The sequence below is a fragment of the Leptidea sinapis genome, chromosome 45 (assembly GCF_905404315.1).
Source record: "Leptidea sinapis chromosome 45, ilLepSina1.1, whole genome shotgun sequence".
Taxonomy (NCBI): Eukaryota; Metazoa; Arthropoda; class Insecta; order Lepidoptera; family Pieridae; genus Leptidea; species Leptidea sinapis.
Window position 1 is genome coordinate 5,943,048 of NC_066309.1, and position 23,255 is coordinate 5,966,302.

At 32.4% G+C, this 23,255-nt stretch overlaps 3 protein-coding genes across 4 annotated transcripts; 2 read left to right on the top strand and 1 right to left on the bottom strand.

Annotated features, from left to right (window-relative positions):
- Positions 1–241: 241 nt before the first annotated feature.
- LOC126977412 (RNA-binding protein with serine-rich domain 1-A-like) lies at positions 242–8,303 on the top strand. Its single transcript, XM_050826206.1, has 7 exons — positions 242–401; positions 484–594; positions 811–948; positions 1,067–1,213; positions 4,443–4,684; positions 5,686–5,806; positions 7,589–8,303. Coding segments are annotated over exons 1-7 (891 nt in total). The 5' UTR covers positions 242–399; the 3' UTR covers positions 7,719–8,303.
- Positions 8,304–8,386: 83 nt separating this feature from the next.
- LOC126977399 (cell cycle checkpoint protein RAD17) lies at positions 8,387–14,271 on the bottom strand. Its single transcript, XM_050826182.1, has 10 exons — positions 14,027–14,271; positions 13,835–13,945; positions 13,460–13,751; positions 13,209–13,374; positions 12,985–13,113; positions 12,729–12,910; positions 12,497–12,649; positions 11,337–11,530; positions 9,824–9,945; positions 8,387–8,553 (listed from the first exon to the last, which is right to left on the bottom strand). Exons 1-10 carry the CDS (start codon positions 14,033–14,035, stop codon positions 8,427–8,429), a joined length of 1,485 nt encoding a protein of 494 aa, XP_050682139.1. The 5' UTR covers positions 14,036–14,271; the 3' UTR covers positions 8,387–8,426.
- Positions 14,272–17,779: 3,508 nt separating this feature from the next.
- LOC126977423 (NADH-quinone oxidoreductase subunit B 2-like) lies at positions 17,780–22,777 on the top strand. 2 transcript variants are annotated; one of them, XM_050826223.1, is made up of 4 exons: positions 17,780–17,916; positions 18,001–18,310; positions 21,853–22,041; positions 22,503–22,777. In XM_050826223.1, exons 2-4 carry the CDS (start codon positions 18,006–18,008, stop codon positions 22,639–22,641), a joined length of 633 nt encoding a protein of 210 aa, XP_050682180.1. In that variant the 5' UTR covers positions 17,780–17,916; positions 18,001–18,005; the 3' UTR covers positions 22,642–22,777. The 2 variants fall into 2 exon arrangements, with proteins under 2 accessions (XP_050682180.1, XP_050682181.1); XM_050826224.1 differs by having other exon boundaries at positions 17,790–17,908.
- The last annotated feature ends 478 nt before the right edge of the window (positions 22,778–23,255 follow it).

The following is a 23,255-nucleotide window of genomic DNA, read 5'->3' on the forward strand; positions in this document are numbered from 1 at the left end:
ATGCGAATGTATATGAAGAAAATTAAACATGAAGAACACGAAATACTACTTTTATATGAAATTGTACCTACTATTTATGTTTGAAGATGAAGATTATATAAATATTGAATACTTAGCTTGACTTTGAACAAGCTGTGTAACGTGAAGAATAGAAAAATAAAAATGAAGACTTGGCTGTATGGGCTTTTGACCCCTTTGCCTGTCCAGATGGACGAACAGAACAAAAAAAAAAAGAAAACTTTATGCTTGGCTCGGACGCGTCAAATTGAATTAAAAAAAAAGTATAAAACAATTATTACACTACGGCGTCGGCAATGGCTAATATTTTGTAATTTCATAGAAAAAGCCGAATTATTAGTAATTTGTGATACAGACTTGTGTATTTATTTTAAGATAAAAATGTTAGTATTCACAACAAATAGTCATTTAAAGTTGAGTGTTACGTCTTGGTAATTATTGTGTGTATATTACTTCGATTTTCAGGGCGCGCAGCAAAATATCTCCGTCAGTAGTTACTGAAAAAGACAAAAAGAAACCGAAGGAGAAAAAGAAGAAAGGCGAGTCGGGGTCGAGTAGCAGTGATAGTAGTGGCAGGTACGCCTATGTTTCGGTTGGTTATGAATTCCTATCGTTATAGGTTATGTTTAATGCTGAACTTTTTAAAACTCAAACAATTCATTGATTACAACAGAAACAAATAATGGCTCAAAATGACGTTATTTAGTTTCCAACCTTTAGTTTAGGGTTCTTTGACCTTTACTGAATTTACCTGTATTGTATTAATCTGCAGTCAAACTTATATTTTAACAGTTCTTCGGATAGCAGTTCATCAAGGTCATCATCCCGGTCTTCTTCAAGTAGTTCAGGAAGCTCTTCACGTTCATCTTCAAGCTCTAGTTCTTCCAGCAGTAGCAGTGGCACCAACAATCGCTCAAAGCCCAAAAAGAAGTAAATATGCTTTATATATATAATAATAGTTTTCTTGAAATTATTTATTTTTCTTTTATAAAGATATTTATTTATTTCTTCGCACAGTGAACTACATTCTATCATATTTTTATTGCAGAATTTCACCACATAAAAGCCCAGTCAAGGATAATAGACGTGAAATTGATAGAACCAAAGTGAGAGACAGATCACCAATTGATGATAAAAAGAAAATTATTCCACCCTCTGCAGCTGATAAATCAAAGAGCAAAGAGAAGCATGAAAGGTATGATTTAGTTTAAATAACTTTGGTAAAAATAATATAACATTTGCTGGAGCAACAGCTATACAATAAGCTTCGGAAAACTGTTAGAGAAGCGACTTCGCTTAACGTCTTCAAAAAAAGGCTGCTATATCATTTACAAAGCAATGAATACAAACATCTTATCATAATAACAATAAACTATATCTTGTAACTTGGACCACCACCTTAAAACCGGAAAGCAGCAATGAGCAAATTCGCCTCTCACTCACTGATTTTATGTTCTCATGTAAGTCACGACAGTCTTAATGAGAAATTAAAGTTCTTTAAACACTTTTGACACCTCTGGGTAAAAGTCGCTAGCAGAATGTTATGTCTCCTATGATTTTCCCACTTTCCACTCAATTTCCATATAATTTACTTGTTATACATTCAAAACTGTTTGTATGTATATCATATTACTTGTCTTGGGTTGGATTTTTATTGTCACAAGAGTTGAGAAGTAAATGATACTAAAGCTGGTAAAGATTGGAGCTCCAATCATAACACTACCATTCTTATTAATGTCTGTGACATTCATAATGTTAACATGAGGAACAAACATAAACTTGTTATGCCTACTACTTAGTTGGGTCGAGTTAGTAAGTCTTTTGTTGGGTGATGTATATGCTTCTACAATATGATCCCAGAAAATGTACAAAACAAATGTGTTACGAAATTTAAAAGAATTGTTAAAAAACATTTGTGTGGGAAGGGTTATTATAGCATAAACGATTTTCTTAATGACACCACAAACTGGGAATAAAGCGAACACCCTCTTTAATTATAAATGTTTATTGTACTATATCACATTGTAATCCATATTTTAAATTTAAAAAAAATCTGCTGAGTTTCTTGCGTCCATTCTTCTCAGGTCTGAGGCAGTCTCTTTTGAATGGGTGGAAGTTTTTGACATTCAATAAGTGAATTTAAATCCTATTTTGAATAAAAATATTTGAATTTGAATGGTAACACATATTTTTGGAGAAAAACAAAAAAATGTTTCTAGCCTCAAATCAGATAAAAGGCAAAAATTTATTTATTATTATTATGTGTATTTCCTTGTATCCTACTCTTCCTTAAATATCTTCTTTACTGTTTATATATACCTAAGATTATTCCACTCCCTAATGGCAGCATAGAAGGCCACAGATGGTGCTAATAGTCCATCTTTATGCAATCTGCTGATTACGGAAGGGGAATCGAAAGATGAACATTGCATTCAAATTGTTTGAGTGACATCACCTCGCCACCACATGTAATTCTATTGAGATTAGCCAAATCATCTCATATACTAATAATAACTTAACCTGTGTGTGTATCAGGAATCATTGGTGTTACGGCAGCATTTTGTTTATAATTTCTTAGCAGTTTAAACTTGTGTTGTTTGGTATTGTATATTTTATTTGAATTAATTATCAGGAGCACTATGAATACACATATTGATCTGTCAGTAACAGGAATGGCAAAAAAATAATTTAATATGCAAACATTTATTACAAAAAGAGTATATGATAATAATGTTATAAATTGATATTACACCCAAAAGTTACATAGGTACCTAATTTTGGTTACCATTAATCTTTTCAAGTTGCCCTGGTCTACTATAGTGGGACATACTTTTATAATGTCTTATTAAATATATAAATCATTCTGGGTTATGCAACCACATTTAACTAATATTTTTGGAGAATTAAGATATACGAGGGTGGCACTGAAAATTTCAGGAATCAAGGAAGTGACACAACATTACTATTTAAAAATGTATTTATTGCTTTTCGAAGTATTCTCCGCGAAATTGGACACATTTTTCCATATGATGAAACCAATCATTGAAGCAACCATTCCATTCGGAAGTTGGGGTCTCAGAAATGGCTGTTTTGTAGGTGTCCACAGCTTCTTCAGTTGATGAAAATCTCTGACCACGCAATTTATTGTTTATTTTAGGAAAAGTATAGAAATCATTAGGGCTTAGGTCGGGGCTGTACGGCGGATGGTATAATAATTCCATGTTTTCTTGCTCTAGAAACTCTTTTGTTCTGTGCGTGGTGTGAGAACTTGCATTGTCGTGATGGAGGATGATGTCTTTACGGATTTTAGAAACGACCTGTGGCAAACAAATGCTAGCATACCATTCTGCATTATACATAGCCGGTTTTGGCCACCATTTTTTTTGCAACACTCCGTGAACAAACAATTTTTGTTGGCTTTAACTCATTTTCGAACACCCAAACGCGTGACTGGTTTTTGTTTGGGGTTCGTACGCATATATCCAGGATTCGTCACCTGATACGATGTTGTATACAGCATTTGAGGATCCTGCGTTCTTACGAGAGTTCTGACGCACCAAGTAACGCGAGCCGCTTTTTGCTCTTTACAGAGCAAATACGGTATCCATCGGGAAAACAACTTTTTTACACCTTCATTTTCTTCGTTCATGCAAGATGTATTTTGATGATGATTTGTATTTGACTCATGCCAATGTCTAAAGTTGCCTGAATTTCGCGGTATGTCACATGTCGATCTTCCTCAATCAGCTTACGCACAGCATCAACGTTTTCTTTGGTGACTGCAGTTTTTAGACGACCTTGACGGGGATCATCACTGAGCTTGACACGTCCACGTTGAAATTCAGCAAACCAGCGATAAATTGTGGTTTTGGATGGGGCTTCATCACCAATTGCAGAAATCATCCGGCCAACACACTGTTTGTGTTAAACCACTTCGAAAGTCATAATAAATCATCGCTATAGAATTTTCTCGAGTCAATTCCATTTTCTCAATGACTAAACAAGTTTGAAAAGACCGAGAATCTTTTTTTTTAATAAATAAATGGTATTCGATTTTGAAAACCAAGGAGTTTTCAATTAAAAAGATTTTTATATGACAGGAACAGTGGAAATATTCCATTCCCGATACTTTTAGTGCAGCCCTCGTACATAGTAGACCAACTTTTAAGATTGGAAAAAAACTAAGTGTAATTTAAATTTCAAATGGATTTGATCTGTGAATATTTATATGAATATTTGAATTAAAACAAAATTATATTAATATACACATTTTCGTAAATATAAAACTGCTCTGAAGAAAATACTTGATGTTACTATTTATTCAAAACCATTTGGCATCTTTCAAAATTGTTAGATTATTTAAAAAAAAAATATTGTTATATCGTTGGATTGGTTTATTGGACTATATATTACACACATTTTAGATCACCTGCAAGAAAAAAGCGGGAACGTTCACCGCCACCACGGCCAACGCGTATTCACATTGGTCGCTTAACATTGAATGTTACCAAAGATCACATTCAGGAGATATTTTCAACATATGGTTCTGTCAAAGCTGTTGAGTTTCCAATGGACCGACTACACCCACAAAATGGACGTGGTTATGCTTATGTTGAATTCAGCAATGCAGATGAAGCGGAAAATGCTATGAAACATATGGATGGAGGTATATAAATACATATCTATTTAAAAAAAATGGTATTCATTATACTAGAAGATGCTTTTTTACCTGACACCATATTCACATTTGTAAAACCACCAACAAGGCTGTTCTATAATAAAATGGATTAATATGGATTGTTTTGTAATAAAAGAAAACTCATTATAATATATAGACCACTATACTTAATAATAATGGGTAGGTATTTATAAGAAATAAATATATATATATATATATATTGTTATGATAATTATATTATATATAAGTTTTAAATATGGCAAAATAACAAATTTTGCCATATTTGGATTTAACTTTATTATTCATATTTTTTGTTTTTATTCTTCTTATTAATAATAATATGTACCCAGGCACTAGAATTTTATATACCAGCATCTCCACTTTCCTATGCAAAAATTATTTTCAGTTAAGTGTTAGGCATATAATTTTTTTACTCTTCATACCCTTAATTTGTTTACTATTATTTCAGATACTCTCTCACGCATGTTTTCGTATCAAATTTAATAAAAAACGTCATGAAATTAGACAAACCAGAGTTATAAAATTCAGTAGTTTGTGGTAACTTGGTACTACCAATATATTAGCTTATGAAATGTTCGTACAGCATGTACAACAATTAAATGGCTAAATTAAAACATTTCGAAGCTCACTTTTCTTCAAATAATAATAATAATATTGACACACTTTTTACACAAATTTTCTTGCCCCAAGTTAAGCATATATAGCCTGTGTTATGGGTTACAAGACAATGATATATTTAATACAATATACTTACTTAAACATACATATATTCATATAAACATCCATGACTCGGAAACAAACATCTATATTCATCATATAAATGCTTGCACCTAACAGGATTTGAACCCGGGACCTCTAGCTTAGTAGGTAGGATCGCTAAACACTCGGCTATACAGGTCGTCAAATAAACAGTTATTCTTAGAAAATCTTATATGTAATGCTAATGACATAACATATTATTGTTGTAGGTCAAATAGACGGTCAGGAGATAACAGCAGCACCGGTGCTGATTCCATCGCGGCCGCGACGCCCGAGTCCGCGTCCCATGCCGATGCGGCATGTACCCATGCGACGACACTCACCACCTAGGTACTACAACTCAAGCGAGCATATTACATGCATGTATAATATGATAAGTTAACATTACCAATTCATCAGATGTTATGTTAAATAAACCACTTGAGGGTACATGCACATAGTATTGAAATCCAAGCAGTCCGCTTGGATCTCTAATATAGAGTTGACATTGAAACTTACAGCCATTTCATTTCAATGTAAACCTTCAAGTGTTATATGAATATAACATTTTATGTCATAGATAAAAAGTCAATGAAAGTATATAATAATTGTAATGTTTCAAAATGATATCAATTTTTTTTTTTTTCAAAAATATTAGACTATAAATTTAAGCAGTGGTTTATGCCAAACAATTAGTTATTAATATTTCTTTTGCATCTGCATCCAGAATCATAATAATGATCTTTTTTAGGTTTTTTTTTCTATTTGTCACCATATTATATTATATATATAATATAAAAAAAATATTAAGATCTTAGTTATGTAAGTTAAATATAAGAAATAAATTAATGTATTGTTGTTTAGTTTTATAAATCTCTTTTTTTAAAGTAGTAATGTATTTAAGTCATTTAATATCATCATTTTTGTTTAACTCTTCATTTCTTTAATTTTAATTGTTCAACTTTGTTACTCTTTTTGCACTATTGTAAATGTTGTTTACACCTGTAAAGACATGTCATATTGTACTATCCCTTGTGTACTTGCTAAAATTTTAATTTTATAATGATGTGTTGTTGGTGTAACTATCTAAATAAATAAATAAATTATGCTAAGTGGATCCATGAGGGATCACAGGACTGTTAGGTAGGACACTTTATTTTTAAGGTACCTGTGTCATATTATCTTGGAAACACTGTAGTTGGTTGGAAACTGCACTCTGGAGGAAATGCCAAACATCCAGATGGTGTAGAAGATTTTGTGTGATGGTGAAATTCTGTGATAAAAATCATGTCACAAAAGCGATTTGAAATACTCTCAGCAACTGCAGCAACATTATTAAAAAACATGTATTCCCAAAGTGTGGCATTCATTCAAATGTACCATTTGTAAAGTTTTGTAATATTATGCCACAATAAAGGGGTATTAAAATGCGAATGTGGATTTATCACACGAGGCGAAGACGAGTTGCATGCAAGACTTCAACTACACCCAGAATATGAATCCTCTAAAAGATTCTGGAACAGTTAGCTTACTGCTAACATTATAACACCAGTTCTAGTAGTAACCTAATATCATTCATTACCGATTATATACAAATAAACTAAGTATTAATGAAACAATTATTTATTTTAGTAGTAATTTATATTTTGTATAGTGCAGTAATTAAAATTCACTCGAATATTCCGCGTTTAAAATGAATCGCTCATTTTTTGTAAACAAAACAATAAAAATATCGAAGAATAATGGCGTGGATTCGAATAACCTACTTTTTTTTTATGGCGCGCGACGTTTTCTGGTAGCGAGGAACGCGCGTAAACGAAAATTTTCTTTTTTTTTAAATTCACACAGATACCACGCATCGAGCAATAGGAATGTGGCTGTCTGTTGAAACTCTTTGCGCATGAAGGGATCGATAAAAAAACATAGGAGTGTTGTTATGAAATTCAGTACAAAATTACAACACTCGTTTGGATGATGTAATGGTTATTAGAACATTGGGTGTTTTAATGTTGGCAATAAGCTAACTGTTTCAGAATATTTAATAGAGTATTTAAATCATGGGTGTAGATAAATAAATAAATAGTATCTCGAGTGGGTGTTTTGATCATAACTAATCTGTGTTCGTGTGAGCAGGTATCGGCGCCGCAGTCCCCCGCCGGTCCGCCGTCGCTCGCCGCCGCGTCGTCGCCGCACTCGCTCGCGGTCGCCGCGCCCCGCCCCCCGCCGTCGTCGCTCCAGGTCCTCTTCGTCTTCTTCTCGATAGACACACACACACACACACACACACACCTCATCAACTATACAAATATCTTTATAGTGGCCATTACATTACACACAGACAACACCAGTTTGTTCTTTCAAAAAATAATTGTTACACTTCATGAGTGGAGAAACATCAAAGGCCACAATTAGTATATGTAATGAAACATACATAACTAGAACTGTCTAAAAAGGAAAACAAGTACAAATGGAGTTGATGATATAAATTTAAAGTTGTCACTCCTCTGTTTTCTAGATGATTCCAAACAAAATTCTCAGATTACATTGTAAAATTTTCACTACAGACTAAATAAATGCAGAGTAGAGGTGAGTATGTAAATGTCGTTTTGCAGGTAAGTATAATTATTATTGATCTATTAACATTTCAATTGGTTTTTGTAGAAACTTATTTAAGATTTTCTTATCAAAGCTTGCAAATGGAAGTTTATGCCGAGCGTGTGAGTGTACAGTGAGATATGAGACTAGTATGTAATTGACATCAGTGCAGTGGTACATGTTAATGAAATTGTAATTATATTTTGAAATTGGACTCCACGACATTTGTTAATAAATTGAAAATTAAAACTAATTTACTTTTAATTTCATTCCCAGATCCCAAGACCCACTTAGAAAATCCAAGTAATTTAGTTCACTTCAGATAAAATAAAAGTATTGTTTTCATATGTCTTTTTATTTGTAATAAATTATTGACTCAATCTTCAATTTCCTGTGGACTCACATTGTTACCGATAATTCTACAGTATGTTACATAATCAGTCACTAATACTTTACCTTTATACAAAAAATTATTTTCTAACTGAGGTAAATCCACAAGAGACCTGAAAATAATCACAGCAAACTTAACACACAATTATGGTTAGTATAAATAATCTAAATTCTAAACGGTCACACCATGTACGACATCCATGTGGTTGACAGTCAATTGTGGAAAATCAGGCTCATCAATCTATCACAGTACATCACTCTTACAAACCAATGGATTCTAGAATTTGCTGGGGTAATTGGTCCATGAATGAAACAAATACTGAGAATATAATATTGAGCCAAGTGTGTGTTAGTAATGTTAAAACAAGCAGAGAAATTCCCACACATGCAAATTAACATGTATTTATTATAATCAGAAAATAATATAACTGGTTATAAATGCAACTATGGCTATGGAAAAGCTTTTTTAACCAACTTCAAAAAAGGAGGACGTTCTCAATTCGTCGGTATTTTTTTTATGTTTGTTACCTCAGGACTTTCGACTGGGTGAATTGATTTTGATAATTAGGTATTTTTTTATTTGAAAGCTGGTGGTGCTGGTATGACATGTCTATACTAAATCTGTGAAAAATTCTACAAAAGGTGTGTTAAACTATAGTAATTATTATTGTGTGTTGGCCACAAACATAAATAAATCATATAAAAAAGGAAGGTCCGAACCTTTCCTAAACTGTATGAAAAAAGAAGAGTAAAATATTCATACAAAAAAAAATTGTTTCCTATATTTTTTCTTACCACAATATTTTCTTATATTAAATCAATATTTTATTATCAATCAATAATTTTCTCGATATTTGAAATAAAGAAATAAGTGTTTATAAGTAACTAGTTGACCGGACAGATGTTGTTCTGTGCATAATAAAAAAATACTGTTTTTTTCTGTATTTGTCAATAATACCTACTGCATAACACCAAGAATAATTTGTAAATTATGATCCCTGTCAATGACGTATAGAACATCATTGCTCCCTGTTGATAACTGTAATGAAATTGTTTCACAGCAGAACTGTCAAACCGTGCGTCAATAAATTCTCTCATAGAAAATATGTCCATACAAAACAAATAATGGAATTAAAAATAATTATGGGTCCCAAATCGAAATAAAAACTATCCTATCTCTCAAGTTGGACTAAACTGCACTCAATGAAATAATCCCCATTAAAATCATTCATTCATTAGTTTAGGAGTCCATAGCGGACAAACAACGTGTCACGTAATTTATATATATTAAGATTATGTATCAACAGTTAACAAATTCTAATTTGAAAATTATTGGCAATTCATATAATCTCAAGGTGCCACTAACAAACTGTTAATACTTACGGATATTGTATTCTCATATTCTTTGGTCCTCTAACTGGATTCCATGCAGATACCGGAGATAGGTTGGCTAACATTAAACCAGAGACTGCTGTGTACAGACCGTACTCTTGACATGTTTTCTCCTGTTTATAAATATTGTTTTTTAGTCTTGTTTCAATGATAGAAAAGGCTACGGAAAGGCTGCAACACTCCTGTGATTCATCTGGTGTTGTAAGAGTAAGTAAGCTTGAGCAGCGGTGATCATTTACCATCAGGTGACCACTCCTTAATCTAAAGCTTCATTCACACTGAGGCGAATCCCGCGCGTCATTATTTTGAGTTCACAATAAAATGTCGAAGCTGAGGTTATTATTAGCTGAAGTTGAAGAAGAATTTTAATGTTTAAGAAAGAGACGGAGGAAATGGACCCATGAGCTGAGCACCTACTTTAGTCTGAGCACAGAATTTGGAGATTTTCACAGTGACCTTACAAAAAGATAAAGAAATATTTTATTCATGATTCCGAATGTTATAGTGAGGTTTTATTTAAATTAATTATCGAGAATCGAACAAAGTATACGGAAACAATATAGCAACTTTAGTGAACTGATAGAGCCCAGAGAGCGTTTGGCAACCTATTTAAGGTAAAGGCTTGTTTATAAAAAATATTTTTTTTACTGTTCATGATAAAATTTTAAAAGATGAATAATAATTTGCAGCATTCTCTTCAGTGGTATCATTTTCTAGCAATGGTAATAGGACATCACTTGGCAGTGGTGATACCCACCTCTTCCTCAGTATTTATATCATTTTCAAATAATTTTTTTTGAACTTCATGCCAGACCAGTGGTGTTCAATACCAAGCTTCAGTTGTGATGCTGGGGGTCTCGACTTAATAAAACCTACCTACTTTACTAATTGTAATGCTCGTAACGCGTGCTCGTGAAATGCTCATTTCGCGCGCACACAAGATGTCGAAACTATGAGAAATTGTAAACTTTCATGAAACATAGCAATGTGTAATTAATATATTATGTTCACAAAAATCTTCACCTTTTTGCTCTTAATGGTGTAGATCACCATGTGTTATATTAATAAATTTTCATTATTGTTGAATTAAGGGATAGCATGTAGCTAATTCTAGTAGGCTTCATAAGATACATAATAGCTTTAAGGGTAAATTTATACACTTTTATAATATAGTCCCAGCAAACAGTTCAGGCATTATCTATAAATTTTAATGTTTTATTTAAAAATAGCTCTGTCGTAAATCCTACTAGGTACTCCACATCTGAATATCTAAGTGATTTTTATTTTAAAAAATGAATACGGGGAGAGTTTCTTGCGCCGCTTCTTCTCGCGCTGTGAGCGCCATTTGTTTAGTACATTAGAAATGAAATAAAAAATAATACTAAAGGAATCAATTTTGAGAAAATAAATGCCTTTTTGTATGTGTACGGCGGATTCTTTCATCGCATGATACATTGTGAACATAATATAAGGTTTATAATAAAGTAAATAACTTTCTACTTACCCTCCATTCAGCCAGCATATAGTCACTGTCACTTAATGCAGTAGTCGCCTTTTCTACATCATGAATACAAGAGAAATGTGGTAAATAGTTCTCCTCAAGAAATGCAATGAATGAGCTTGGTTGACTCAAAAATTGTTCTATAATGTCCTTCGGCAAATGTGTTAACGTTTTACTCCCGTCTTTTGATATGATCACTAAAATAATAAATTCAGTAAATGATAACAATATCTAGTTTTCTATTTAAAAAATAAAATATGTTGCATTGCTATTCTATGGCGCCACTAATTTGCTAAGAGCTTAATTGCGATACGAAATTTTGAGCGTTTTCAGTACCGCGAACAGACTACTAGCCATGTAAGTCGTAAAATGCCAAATAGAGGAGTAAACTAAGATGGAAAACACATTTTGAGAATGGAATTGCAATGTGCATATTTCTCTTAACACTAACAAAGGTAGAACTGGCCAACCTAGGCCTATCAATTACCATCAGCTGATTATCCTGCTCTTCTCGTTCCTTATAAAAAAAAAGTAGACAATCTAATTGCAGTAGTTGGAGGGAATAGAATTTCCACAGCCAGGAAAATATAAATATGCTAAAAGATGGGGCAGGCTTTCATCCAGATGGGTTCCAAACTATATTACATAGATTAAAAAATCATTTATACTAACATTGAAACATTTCTTTAAAGTATTCCTTGAATAATTATTAGTTTGGAATAAAATCAATATGGTTGCTGGTGCCATAAAAGAACTTTTTACCACCTTAGTCAAATACTAAAATATGCTCACCACCTGGATGGCATTCCTCCATTTTGTTCAAGGTACTCTCTGTCTTAACTTATTATGTAATTAGCTAACCTAACAACATCTTATAGTGACCTGTCAATATTAAAAATCTATTATGTTTTAAATAAAATTATTTTTGTTCAACTTGGAGCAGATACTTGTCATGATTTAAAAAAATCACAATAAGTTGATCCCCGTAAAAGACTGAGAAAGATGGTAAATCTATAATAACCAATTACTTGCTTATAGCAGACATGATGCACATCAAAATACTGGATATTCAAATATCCTTGAATTATAAAAAAAAATTACAAAAAGTTCAAAACATAATATACAACTAAACCTATATATTAAACAAAAATAAAATCAAAAACCTTTAGGATTTAACACTCTTCCCACTCCATGTAAAATGCTCACGGTTTGATCCTTTCCCAGAGACATAAATTTACTGGAACTGTTCTTTTTTCTTTTATTTGACTTTTTCACCTCCTCTTTCAAAATCATACTAGTTTCTAAATTTACAGACCCTAAAATATAAAAAAAATATTTATTTTTTGCTGATACTGTTGCCACATGATCAAAGTTATTTATTTGTTTTTAAATCACCTTTTAATAATGCAAAGTGTAAATTGGTAATAGCTGAGCGAACATCTCCTCCTGATGAATTAATGACAGACTCTATTATATCAGAATTTGGAGTATTATATGTTGAACCAAAATGTTGACTTATAATTTCAGATGCTCGTTTCAATGCAGCTCTTAATCCCGTTGCTGACACACTATTAAACCTTAAATATATAGACAATTCCAATTTAGCACAAAATAATTAGTTAAATCAGCTCATTATACCATTATTCCTTACATAATTTGGGTTATATTGAATTGCTCCTTAAATGTTTGTGTAAACAGATTTAATGCAGTGTCCTTATTATCAGTATAAGTTTCAGAACATATAAATATTATTGGTGACTTCGCTCTTTCCTTGTATTGCCTTAAAAATAAATATAATAATAAAAAATCATTCAACATTACTGTATGGAGGTCTATGTTATAAATTTTTCTCAGATACTGTTTTCCAATACTTACTGTAAAACACCTGCAAATTCAGATGATGTCCTCAAAAATATGTTCGGAAAGTCTTCTACCATTACTAACTTCTTATTATTATTGTCTAGAAGAGACGTAAAGTTTGCTGCATTTAATAAAAAATTAAGGAATCTCTTTGACTGGGATTCCTTAAACTCATATGCACCTGAAAATTTTAAACATTACATATTTAACATATTTCTGTTCTTATATAGGATTTTAGAATAAATGTTATTTGAAATCTATTATACCATTATCAGAAGGTAATTCAATGTCAATAGGTGTTGTCCACTCTGTTACTTTGATGTAAAGTTTAGAAGCCAAAACATGAATGGTAGCAGTTTTTCCACAACCTACGGGACCCGTCAACAAAAGTATATTACTGTTATTATGACTGCTAGAGCAGGAGATTTGTAGCCATTCTTCAACCTCTTGAATTTTTTTATTATTGACTGCTAAGTCTTCAACATTTATTGGATCAAAGTTCCTTAACCAAGTTATACTGTTACCATTGAATATCTTGCCACTGCATTTAATAGGTTTCTAAAAATAAAATGGCAATAATGCATTATTTAATTATTATGATGTGAGTTAGTCCAAGTAAGAAATATATATTTTACTGGAACCTCTTCTATGTTACTAGAACACTCTATAGGTTTGATTTTATCACTTTTGAATTTTTTAGAGCAGGCATTATCCTCATCAATATCAAATACCGGCTTAAACCATTTTTTGCCCTGTAAAATAATATCAAGTATTATTATAACAATACTTTTTGTGACAAATTAATGTGTATTATATAAATATAATGGCAATACCCTTTGCATCTTTAGGCTTCATAAATTATAATAATTAAATAAAATATTAACAAAAATTGTATTTCTTGCGAATGTTAATATTTTAAATTAACGTAATATGTTTGTTAATTTACAAATAGAACAAAACTGGTACTGTATGAGTTTAGACTTTCAATTTTACTGAAATCTTAATATTTCAGATTAATTAATGAGAGTTAGTTATCCACATTCCACAATCAGGATCTAATAAACTTGTTAAAAAATCAAAATTCAAAAAAAAATTTTTTTTGGATTTTATGACCTGGTAACTAAGACCCTTAAGTCAATCAAAATATCAACAAATTGGGTACAACAAAGAGTAAAATAATACGTATGACAAAGAGGATGTAAATACTACGTAATAAAATAACTTTTGAATAATTTTATACATTCTTATTTGATTTTTGTAAAAAAAAACGGGCACGGTAAATAACTTAGATTTTAACATTATACTCGGGTCTTATTAAGTGTCATTTCCTACTTCTGTTGACATCCTCTTATCCTCTGATAAAAATTGTGTATATAAACTTCTTTCCTCATAAATGAGGATAAATCCTATTAAATGATATTAAACTGTAAATAAGTAGTATAAGTATTCCATTATATCTTATTTTCTATCCTTTCCTTATTCTATAATAAATTTCGTTCGTTTTTTTTGTCTAAGTAAATAAGTTCCCTCCGCTATAGAAATAAAGAAAAAAAAGTGTGTCAGCTCCAACGCACGACTGGAGTTTACTCCTCAAGAACGATTGTCTTTGAACAGGCACTAAATAAAATCAAGTCCAATGGAGTCGGTTACAAACAGACATACAGCAGAAGCTAATAAAAGCGTATTAATTAAAAAAATATGTAGATATTAAAAAAATAAAATAACTTCATAGTTAATAGTGATTTTTCTTAAGGTCAGGTACCTAATTATTAAAATCTGATCAGCGCCATCTATCGAAAACCGTTATGTTGTCTTATTACTCGATAAATTCAGTTTTCTATTTAGAAATACGAAATAGTTTATGAAAGTGACACTAGATGACGTTTAATTTAGTATTATTTGTTTTTAATTTGAACTTACATGGGGTGTGTAGTTCAACGCCATCTAATAAAGCTTAGGAAACTAACATACATTAGGCACAACACTTCTTATTGCAAAATAAAATAATTTTCAAAAGTAACTAGGTGGCCGACAGGAAAATACAATGCTAATAATTAACAATTATTGTTGCCTTATTTCTAAGCAGACAAAGTCTGTTCTTATTTAAATGAGAAAAACGTTACTATCCCGTTGATGAATTTGTTTTACTCTCCATATTTTCTCATCGATTCTTAAGGAGTAAACTCCAAAAACTTGACAATGGCTCAATCACTTATCGCGCGGAGCCAATAAGCTAAGAAGAAGAAGAACTGAGTTTAGACAGAAGTCTTAGAATATTAACGCTAAATATTCTAAGACAGAAGTAATCTCCTCGTGCCCCTTTCAGAGTTTGACATGAGTAGTCTTGTGTTGTTGATATTATTGGATGCGCCGCTACTAATTATTGTCTTTGTTGTAATTTTTTTTTATGGCAAACTATAGTGCAGATACTACCTGTGGCCGAGCCACTAAATAAAAAAAAATCCTGTCGAAATAGAGAGATACCTATAGACAACAGACGCATTGGTATCTGATTGGCTCATCTCTCTCGACTCTCGTCTCGTAACCAAAATAATTTTGGTTACGAGACGTTAACAATTATTGTTACCGAGCACCGAGCAAAGTCGCACGCAAATCGTAATACGTTGGCAATACGCATATTAATTAATAATTCAGCAGAGGTCAACGACAACAAGTACAATCAAAGTACTCGGTGTAACGCCTTTCATTCTACAAACGCCGAGAGGATAGTAAAGCAACATTAGCACCAGGAGTTCCTAGAGGATTAGTGCGGGCCCCTAGCTGCAGACCATCTATGTCGATGTCATATGTTTTCTATGCACTTGACTTAAATTACCCATAACGGAATTAAATCGTATGACTCATTTAACATGCTCAAGCATAATGAAGCATGTAAATTTTAGTAACAAATAAAGTTAATTAAAAAACCGTAAGCATTTTTAAACAAAACCAATAGTTTTCTGCTTGAAATACCTCGTTTATTCCCATATATAACTATTTTATCCTCAAAATGTGATTTTGCGCATGCATTTGCGTTCGCAAAGTATCACTTTCTCACGCGTTGAGAACAGCGTGCGGGAATGTTTGAAAATAATTACAGTGGTCAAACTTTACGCAACTTAATAGGAAAATTAGTATACGATACTCGTGCGCACGTAGGTCGTCCTACACTCGCTTCGCTTGTGCGGGAAGGACCTACTTTGCCCCCTTGTGTCGTAACGTACTATTTCAAACTTACGAGCTCGGAACATATAAAGATAAATAGAGCACGGCTATAATACTTCAAGCCGGCCCACATTCTAGTGCTCTACAAATCGTCACATATGGAGTATTGCTGTCATCTCTGTAGGCCTATTCTCGTAATAAAACGAGAATAGGATTGAAGCTACACAAATTGGCGGTTCAGTTACGATTGTGATAAATTTACGTTCCAATTTAGGGAAATTGCACGATGCGAATTAACAAGATAGAACGTCAATTGTTGGGGTATGCTTATTTTTTCAAAATTTTGACGTTTGGTTGATCTAACACCTTAAAACAATATCTAATGGAGCAAAGATAGCCTTTTTATAGTTGTAGAAGTATTTTCGTTTTCTTAGGACAATATTGGAAACTTAGAGCAAGCTTGACGTTCAAATGTCGCTGACGCAATCTAGCGCAAAACCTGGATAGGATCGAAACTTAACATCAACGATTTTGAAATGACGAGAATAGTACCGCTGGTCTGGCGCACCCCAGTATCAGCTCGATCCATTTGACCGCATGCAACACAGAGCAGCTCGAATTGTCAGGGACCGAGTGCTCTATGAAAGGCTGGATAACTTGGCGTTGCGTAGAGACGTCGTTTCACTGTGTGTCTTCTACCGCATTTATCACGGCGAGTGTTCCGAAGAGCTGTTTCACCTGATTCCTCTCGTCCAAAATTTATTTATTTATTTATCACACATAGCAACTATCATTACAGGTATTACCTAATGCGACAGTTACAAACAAACAAGAATAACAAACAGCAAACAAATCAATCTAAAACTAATTATACAATCAAACGTTACATTACAAATAATACATTACATCAGAAAATACAAAAAACTTGAACATACAACTATTTACCATAACATACTTCATATAACAATACCCTTGCGAGTTTACTCCACGTACACTCAAAATGTCTATTTTATTGTGGAGTTCATTTTTATGGCGTAGGGGTCTAATTAAATTTAAAATGAAGCTCCTTCACCAGCTTTTCTTTTTATATTCTTTTTAGTGGCTTCTGTGGAAAGGGCACCACAACTCGCAAATTCACCAGCTTTGTTACTACAAATTCACTTGTCATTCACAAGCTTCATTGTGCGGTGTTTACGGGAAGATACGACATGTGTATTCCATAGAACACGATAGACACATTCGTTGAAGGCCGGCAGCGCTTCTGTGATTCCAATGGTGTTGCAAAAGAATGTGGGCGGCGCTGATCACTCAACACCAGGTGACCCGTTCGCTCGTTTGTCCTCCTTTTCCATAGAAAAAACTGTACTTAAAGACCTTTGTTACCAGTTAATAAAATTAAAAAAAAAATTGGCAGTTGACATTGACTGATGGAACTGACAGCCTTCGAACTGCAAGTTTTTGTAGATTGCATATTTTTATATTTTCAAATGCGTATTACGTAAAGTTTATTTTTCATTGCTCTCAAACATAAAGCCAGCTATAATTATTAGGTATTAAGGTAACCTAACTAAAATCTCTTGTAAAAGTGTCCTTTAAAGTACAATATTTAATTACTGATCTTGTAAATGATTAATGTTTTCAGTTAAAATGCAGGCCCTGACAAAATTAGGAGCCTTCGCTCCAGCAGCAGTAAGATCTGTGGTAAAAAAAGGAGCAATTTCTCCCATAGTAGAACAATTACGACAAACTCATTTACCTGCGCCAGACCCACGCGAAAACAGGCCTTATTCGCCTTTTCAAAACACCACCAATGCGGCAGAGTATGCTGTTGCTAGACTAGATGATTTATTAAACTGGGGAAGGAAAGGTTCGTTGTGGCCCATGACATTTGGACTGGCTTGTTGTGCGGTAGAGATGATGCACATTGCTGCTCCACGCTATGATATGGACAGGTAAAGTGATAAAAGTATTCAGTGAAAATGAATCAGTATCAGCAATTGGAGGTGTTCTTATTTTATTGAGTGATGGGTAAGAGAGGTCCACTTATGTAGTTTAAAATAACTTTTTACTCCTCAAAATTAAGTCAAATAGAATGATGATTATGTGAAACTATCTGTTGCCAATAATTTACTTTCTATATTACTTCAATTATATTTGCCAATGTATTGTGCTAATGTATCAATAGAATGGGGTGTCATTTGAGTTTGCTGATCACTTGATGGTTAGTGCTCATTACTATACAATATTATATTCTTTTATTTAAACACAAAAATAATTACATTAATTACAAAAGATTTGAAAATATTGCCTCAGACCTGAGAAGAATCGGCACAAGAAAGTTTTGATTAAACAGCCTTAGTCATTGATGCTATGACCTACGATACTACATAAACGGTTTTATACAATTTGAATTTCATAACACATCTGTTTAATATATTTTCTGGGCTCATGCTCATGGGCAAAAGCAAAAATGAAGTGGACAGAAGTCTGAAACATCGCTGAAAATGATTGACATTTAAATTCTAGATTATATTTCATCTCACTGCTGGACTAAGGCCACCCCCTTTTTTCTTCCACAATATTTTGTCGGCTGTTTATTGTGTCCAGAGTTGGTACTCCTTCAAAGGCAATTATTTCCTTGATCTACATAGTGAGGTCTGCCTCTTTTTCGTTTTGAGGTACTTCAGATACTTTTTATTTGGTGGTGGTTTTTATTTGCTTTCCATGTTTCGCAGTGCTGTTTAGACTTTCCTAAGCTGGATTGAATAGGTTCAATGCCCACATCTGACTGGATTATGCAGCTAATAAAAGTCTTTGTTTTTAAGCTTACAGGTATATCTCTGTTTTTAAAAATGAACTTAAGACTCCAATATTTATTCCAACTTTGTTGAATTCCCTTTTCAATTTCTATATCTTGCCAATTATTGAAATATATTGTTTGACATAGATATGTGTACAACTTCTAGTTTGCAATTATTTACAGTATACATAAAGGCTCCTCAGTACTTCCCATTAACTTAGTTGTGTTCATGTTCATCAACAGTCCTGTTTATTTGCTTTCTTCTTGTAAATCCTAAATCATTGTACCACATTGTCTGCTAATCTTAAATTTGTTAGCTGTTGACCATTTATTCTTATACCTTAGCTTAGTTATTCGTGCCAATATTTATAAGCTTTATAAGCTTTAAAAATAAGAAGATTTGGCAAAGTGTTTTTCTCAGTGGTTCCATCGGATGCAGTAATGTATTGATGTGAATAGACACTATTTCGAAAATATATAATAAAACGAATAACTTGCTAGTTTAATAAGGTTTTGATTTTCTAAGAACTTTCAATTTGACCCTCATAAAAAAAAGTAAATTGAACTAATTTGTCAATGGATTATTGATTGTCATTTTATATTTCTTTTGCTCAGACATTTGTTCCGAAATAGATATTGCAATGAGAATTTAAACACTATGTTCAAGAGACGGGTATTCAAATGTTGATACCAACATAATTACCTAATGACTTAATAGCAGAGCTGCCAATATAATAATTCCATAATTTTTATCAATAATTAATATACCACAGTAGACATATGTACCATATGGAAACTAAGCCTTGTTAATAAAATACTTACCTAAACATGCGTACACTCCATTGAAGCAATAGGTTTGTCAGTATTTTTTCTAACCAACTTAAAAAAAGCAGGAAGTTCTCAATGCGACTATATTTTTGGAACGAAGTTCCTTATAGGGCGCTGCGAAGCGTAAAAAAGTAAAAAGCGTAAGATACAGTGTCTAATGCAATATTATAGTCTACAATCTACATGATGACTGTTATGTAATATTTTATACAGCATTTTATTGATTTTTTTTTTTGTTTTCGTTGAAATATTTTATTTGAAATATTTACAGGAAACTTGGAATATGCGTTTTTAAACTTTGTCCGTTGAAGTTTCACTTCTACCTTCTTAAAAAACTTTTCCCTGCTGTCATCCCACGAACATATACTGACGGGGCAATTGTCGTTTTCGTGAGTGTCACTTAAGAACAATTATTAACATCTATTTCGAGATACAAGATGGTGGATATGTAATTTTTAATAAAATCAATATATGTATAATTTTCGAGGTTTTTGGGAGTGTCGGTAAACATACAATTTTATTTCAAAAGTCCAGCAATATCGGTTTCAAAACCAACAAGAATCATGAAAAAAAGACCCATGATAAAAAAGTTGATAATATCATGTAGCTCCAACTTTACATCTTGACAGCACTATCGGCTTCAATATCCTCAAAAACTATAAAAACAACCATAACGAAAAAGTTGTCATTTTCTTTCAGCCGCCATCTTGGATTTACATTTTGACGGCACTATCTATTTCACCACCCTCACCCCCATGAAAAAGTTGATAATTTTTTGCAACCGCCATCTTGAATTTTCATTTTGATAGCACTAGCCGGTATTGGTTTCATCGCCCACCCAAAACACATGTAGCTTACTATTTTTTGTCCAAAATAAATAAATCTAATAAAACATCCTCGAAAAACAAACCACACACATAAAAAAAATTGATAATAAATATTGCAGTCGCCATCTTAGTTAAAATTGTTGTAGTAGTTTCGGTTTTGACAGTCTTTGGTTTTCGTTTTTCAGGTGTTGCAATAAATATTTTTGAAGTCGTAGGTGTGGGTCCTGAATCAGAAATAGATATTAACAGAAGTTATTTAATTTAATTTTTGGGCTTAAAATATTTTTTTGCACATCATGTACAATATAAAAAGAATTTTAAAGGTTAAACTTATAAACTATTTTAAGTTCCATAAATTTATTAAACAAAAATATAATAATGAAAGAAAGAAATAAAGTAAATTTAATAATAATTAAAAATAAAATATCGACAATCGATAAAAAAGCGTCAAGCACTACCGATACATTATAATAATATTATAAATTTAACTCTAGATGAATTAAATCAATACTTTATCACTTTTAATCACTTTAAGCATTCCTTATTATTTGTTTTTTTATTTTTATTACACTACATATTCTACAACTTTTATAATACATTTTATAGCTTAGAAATGTATTACGCATTTACTCTATAAATAATTAAGAAAAATTCCCTGAATAATACACGAATAAAGTAAAAGAAAATGGCAATTCGTACCAAAAATTAGTAACAGCCACTTTTATTTTGAATGAACGACACGACACTCAAACCAAAACAAACAAAAGAGTCGAATATATGTAAGAGCGAGACAGCGTTTGCCGCCATTGTTTGTAGTACGCGTTTCATACATTTTTCGAGTCTAATAGATAGTTGCGCCAGGCTGGATATAGCTTACAAGGCTTAGATGTAAAAGTTGTGACTTGAAGTTGAATATGTTGATGTAATAATACATAGTACTATATTACATTATAATTACTTTATAATATTTAGGATTTTCACACATAGTCCCTAAGTTATAATTATATGTTTTAATGTCCTAAAACTAATTAATTTTTAGATATGGTGTAGTGTTTCGAGCATCACCTCGCCAATCCGATGTTATGATTGTAGCTGGTACCCTGACCAATAAAATGGCACCGGCTTTAAGGAAAGTATATGATCAAATGCCAGATCCTAGATGGGTCATATCTATGGGCAGCTGTGCTAATGGCGGTGGCTACTACCACTACTCTTACTCTGTAGTAAGGTAACTTATATTATTTTTTAATTATTCTCTATTCTGAAATGTGTGAATGCTCCTCAGCCTTGTACGTATAATAAGCTTTATATTACAACTAGCTGACCCGACAGACGTTGTTCTGTACATAAAAAATAAAATACTGTTTTTCATGAATTTGTCAATATATTATTCATAACTTCTAGAATTATTTCGTAAAATATGCTCCCCGAATAACGAAATTGTTTCACAGTAGAACTGTCAAACCTTGCACCAATAAATTCTCTCATAGAAAATATGTGCATACAAAACAAATATTGGAAATAAAAATAATTGTGGGTCCCAGATCGAAATAAAAACTATCCTATCTCTCAAGTTGAACTAAACTCCACTCCATGACGTAATCCCCATTAAAATCCGTTCGTTAGTTTCGAAGTTCACTGGAAACAAACATCAGGACACTGGATTTTTACTATATAATATTGTTACAGAGGCTGTGACCGTATCGTGCCTGTAGATATCTATGTCCCTGGCTGTCCACCTACAGCTGAGGCTTTGCTCTATGGTGTACTACAGTTGCAAAAGAAAGTGAAAAGAATGAAGACAGTCCAGATTTGGTATAGGAAATAAATGTAATTACAAACACTAATTTATGCATATTAAATCGAATCAAAGAAAATGTTTGGTTTTATTATAGGTTCAATAGAGATTTTATGTAATAGCCGGTAGATGGAATCAGATCAGTCTATTAAAGTAGTGCAAGTGATTGTTGTTTTATTATAGATATTCTCTCAAATACATTATGCAATCAATGCTATAAAGACCATTTAAATACAACGAAAACAGTCAGTCACATATCATCGGTAACAGCTAATATTTAAAACAACCCATTGAAGTATAAAATTATATTGTAGTTTTTAATTTTGAAGTAAGTAACTTCTTTAGGCGCTATTACGAGGTAACTGGACGACATTGCAACGGAACCGGAAGTCCGTTACGGCAAGATGGCGTCATTCTGTATTGAAATGAATTATAAATAGAACACAGGATGTTAAAAAATCCTGTATATCTTAAGGCGTATATTGGTATCAAGAAGTGGAAGATCGATTTTCTGGAAATAAACACATTAAAAAAAAGTGAAAAAAAGAGTTATAACGTACCCAATTGTAAAATTTTAGGCACCTCTGTCTGCAGCCATAGCCATATTCATTTTTTCCCGGCCACACACCCATTTCATTCATATT

What these genes read in the sequence shown, in the direction of transcription:
- LOC126977399 (XM_050826182.1), bottom strand. An exon ending in AAGAGTGTTAAATCCTAAAG is followed by an intron (nt 11,531 to 12,496) that starts GTTTTTGATTTT and finishes TTATTATTTTAG; the next exon opens with TGATCATATCAAAAGACGGG. An exon ending in AATATGAGAATACAATATCC is followed by an intron (nt 8,554 to 9,823) that starts GTAAGTATTAAC and finishes GATTATTTTCAG; the next exon opens with GTCTCTTGTGGATTTACCTC.
- LOC126977423 (XM_050826223.1), top strand. Translation starts at nt 18,006, where the DNA reads ATGCAGGCCCTGACAAAATTAGGAGCCTTCGCTCCAGCAGCAGTAAGA. An exon ending in CCACGCTATGATATGGACAG is followed by an intron (nt 18,311 to 21,852) that starts GTAAAGTGATAA and finishes ATTAATTTTTAG; the next exon opens with ATATGGTGTAGTGTTTCGAG. An exon ending in TACTCTTACTCTGTAGTAAG is followed by an intron (nt 22,042 to 22,502) that starts GTAACTTATATT and finishes ATATTGTTACAG; the next exon opens with AGGCTGTGACCGTATCGTGC.
- LOC126977412 (XM_050826206.1), top strand. An exon ending in AGCAAAGAGAAGCATGAAAG is followed by an intron (nt 1,214 to 4,442) that starts GTATGATTTAGT and finishes CACACATTTTAG; the next exon opens with ATCACCTGCAAGAAAAAAGC. An exon ending in TATGAAACATATGGATGGAG is followed by an intron (nt 4,685 to 5,685) that starts GTATATAAATAC and finishes TTATTGTTGTAG; the next exon opens with GTCAAATAGACGGTCAGGAG.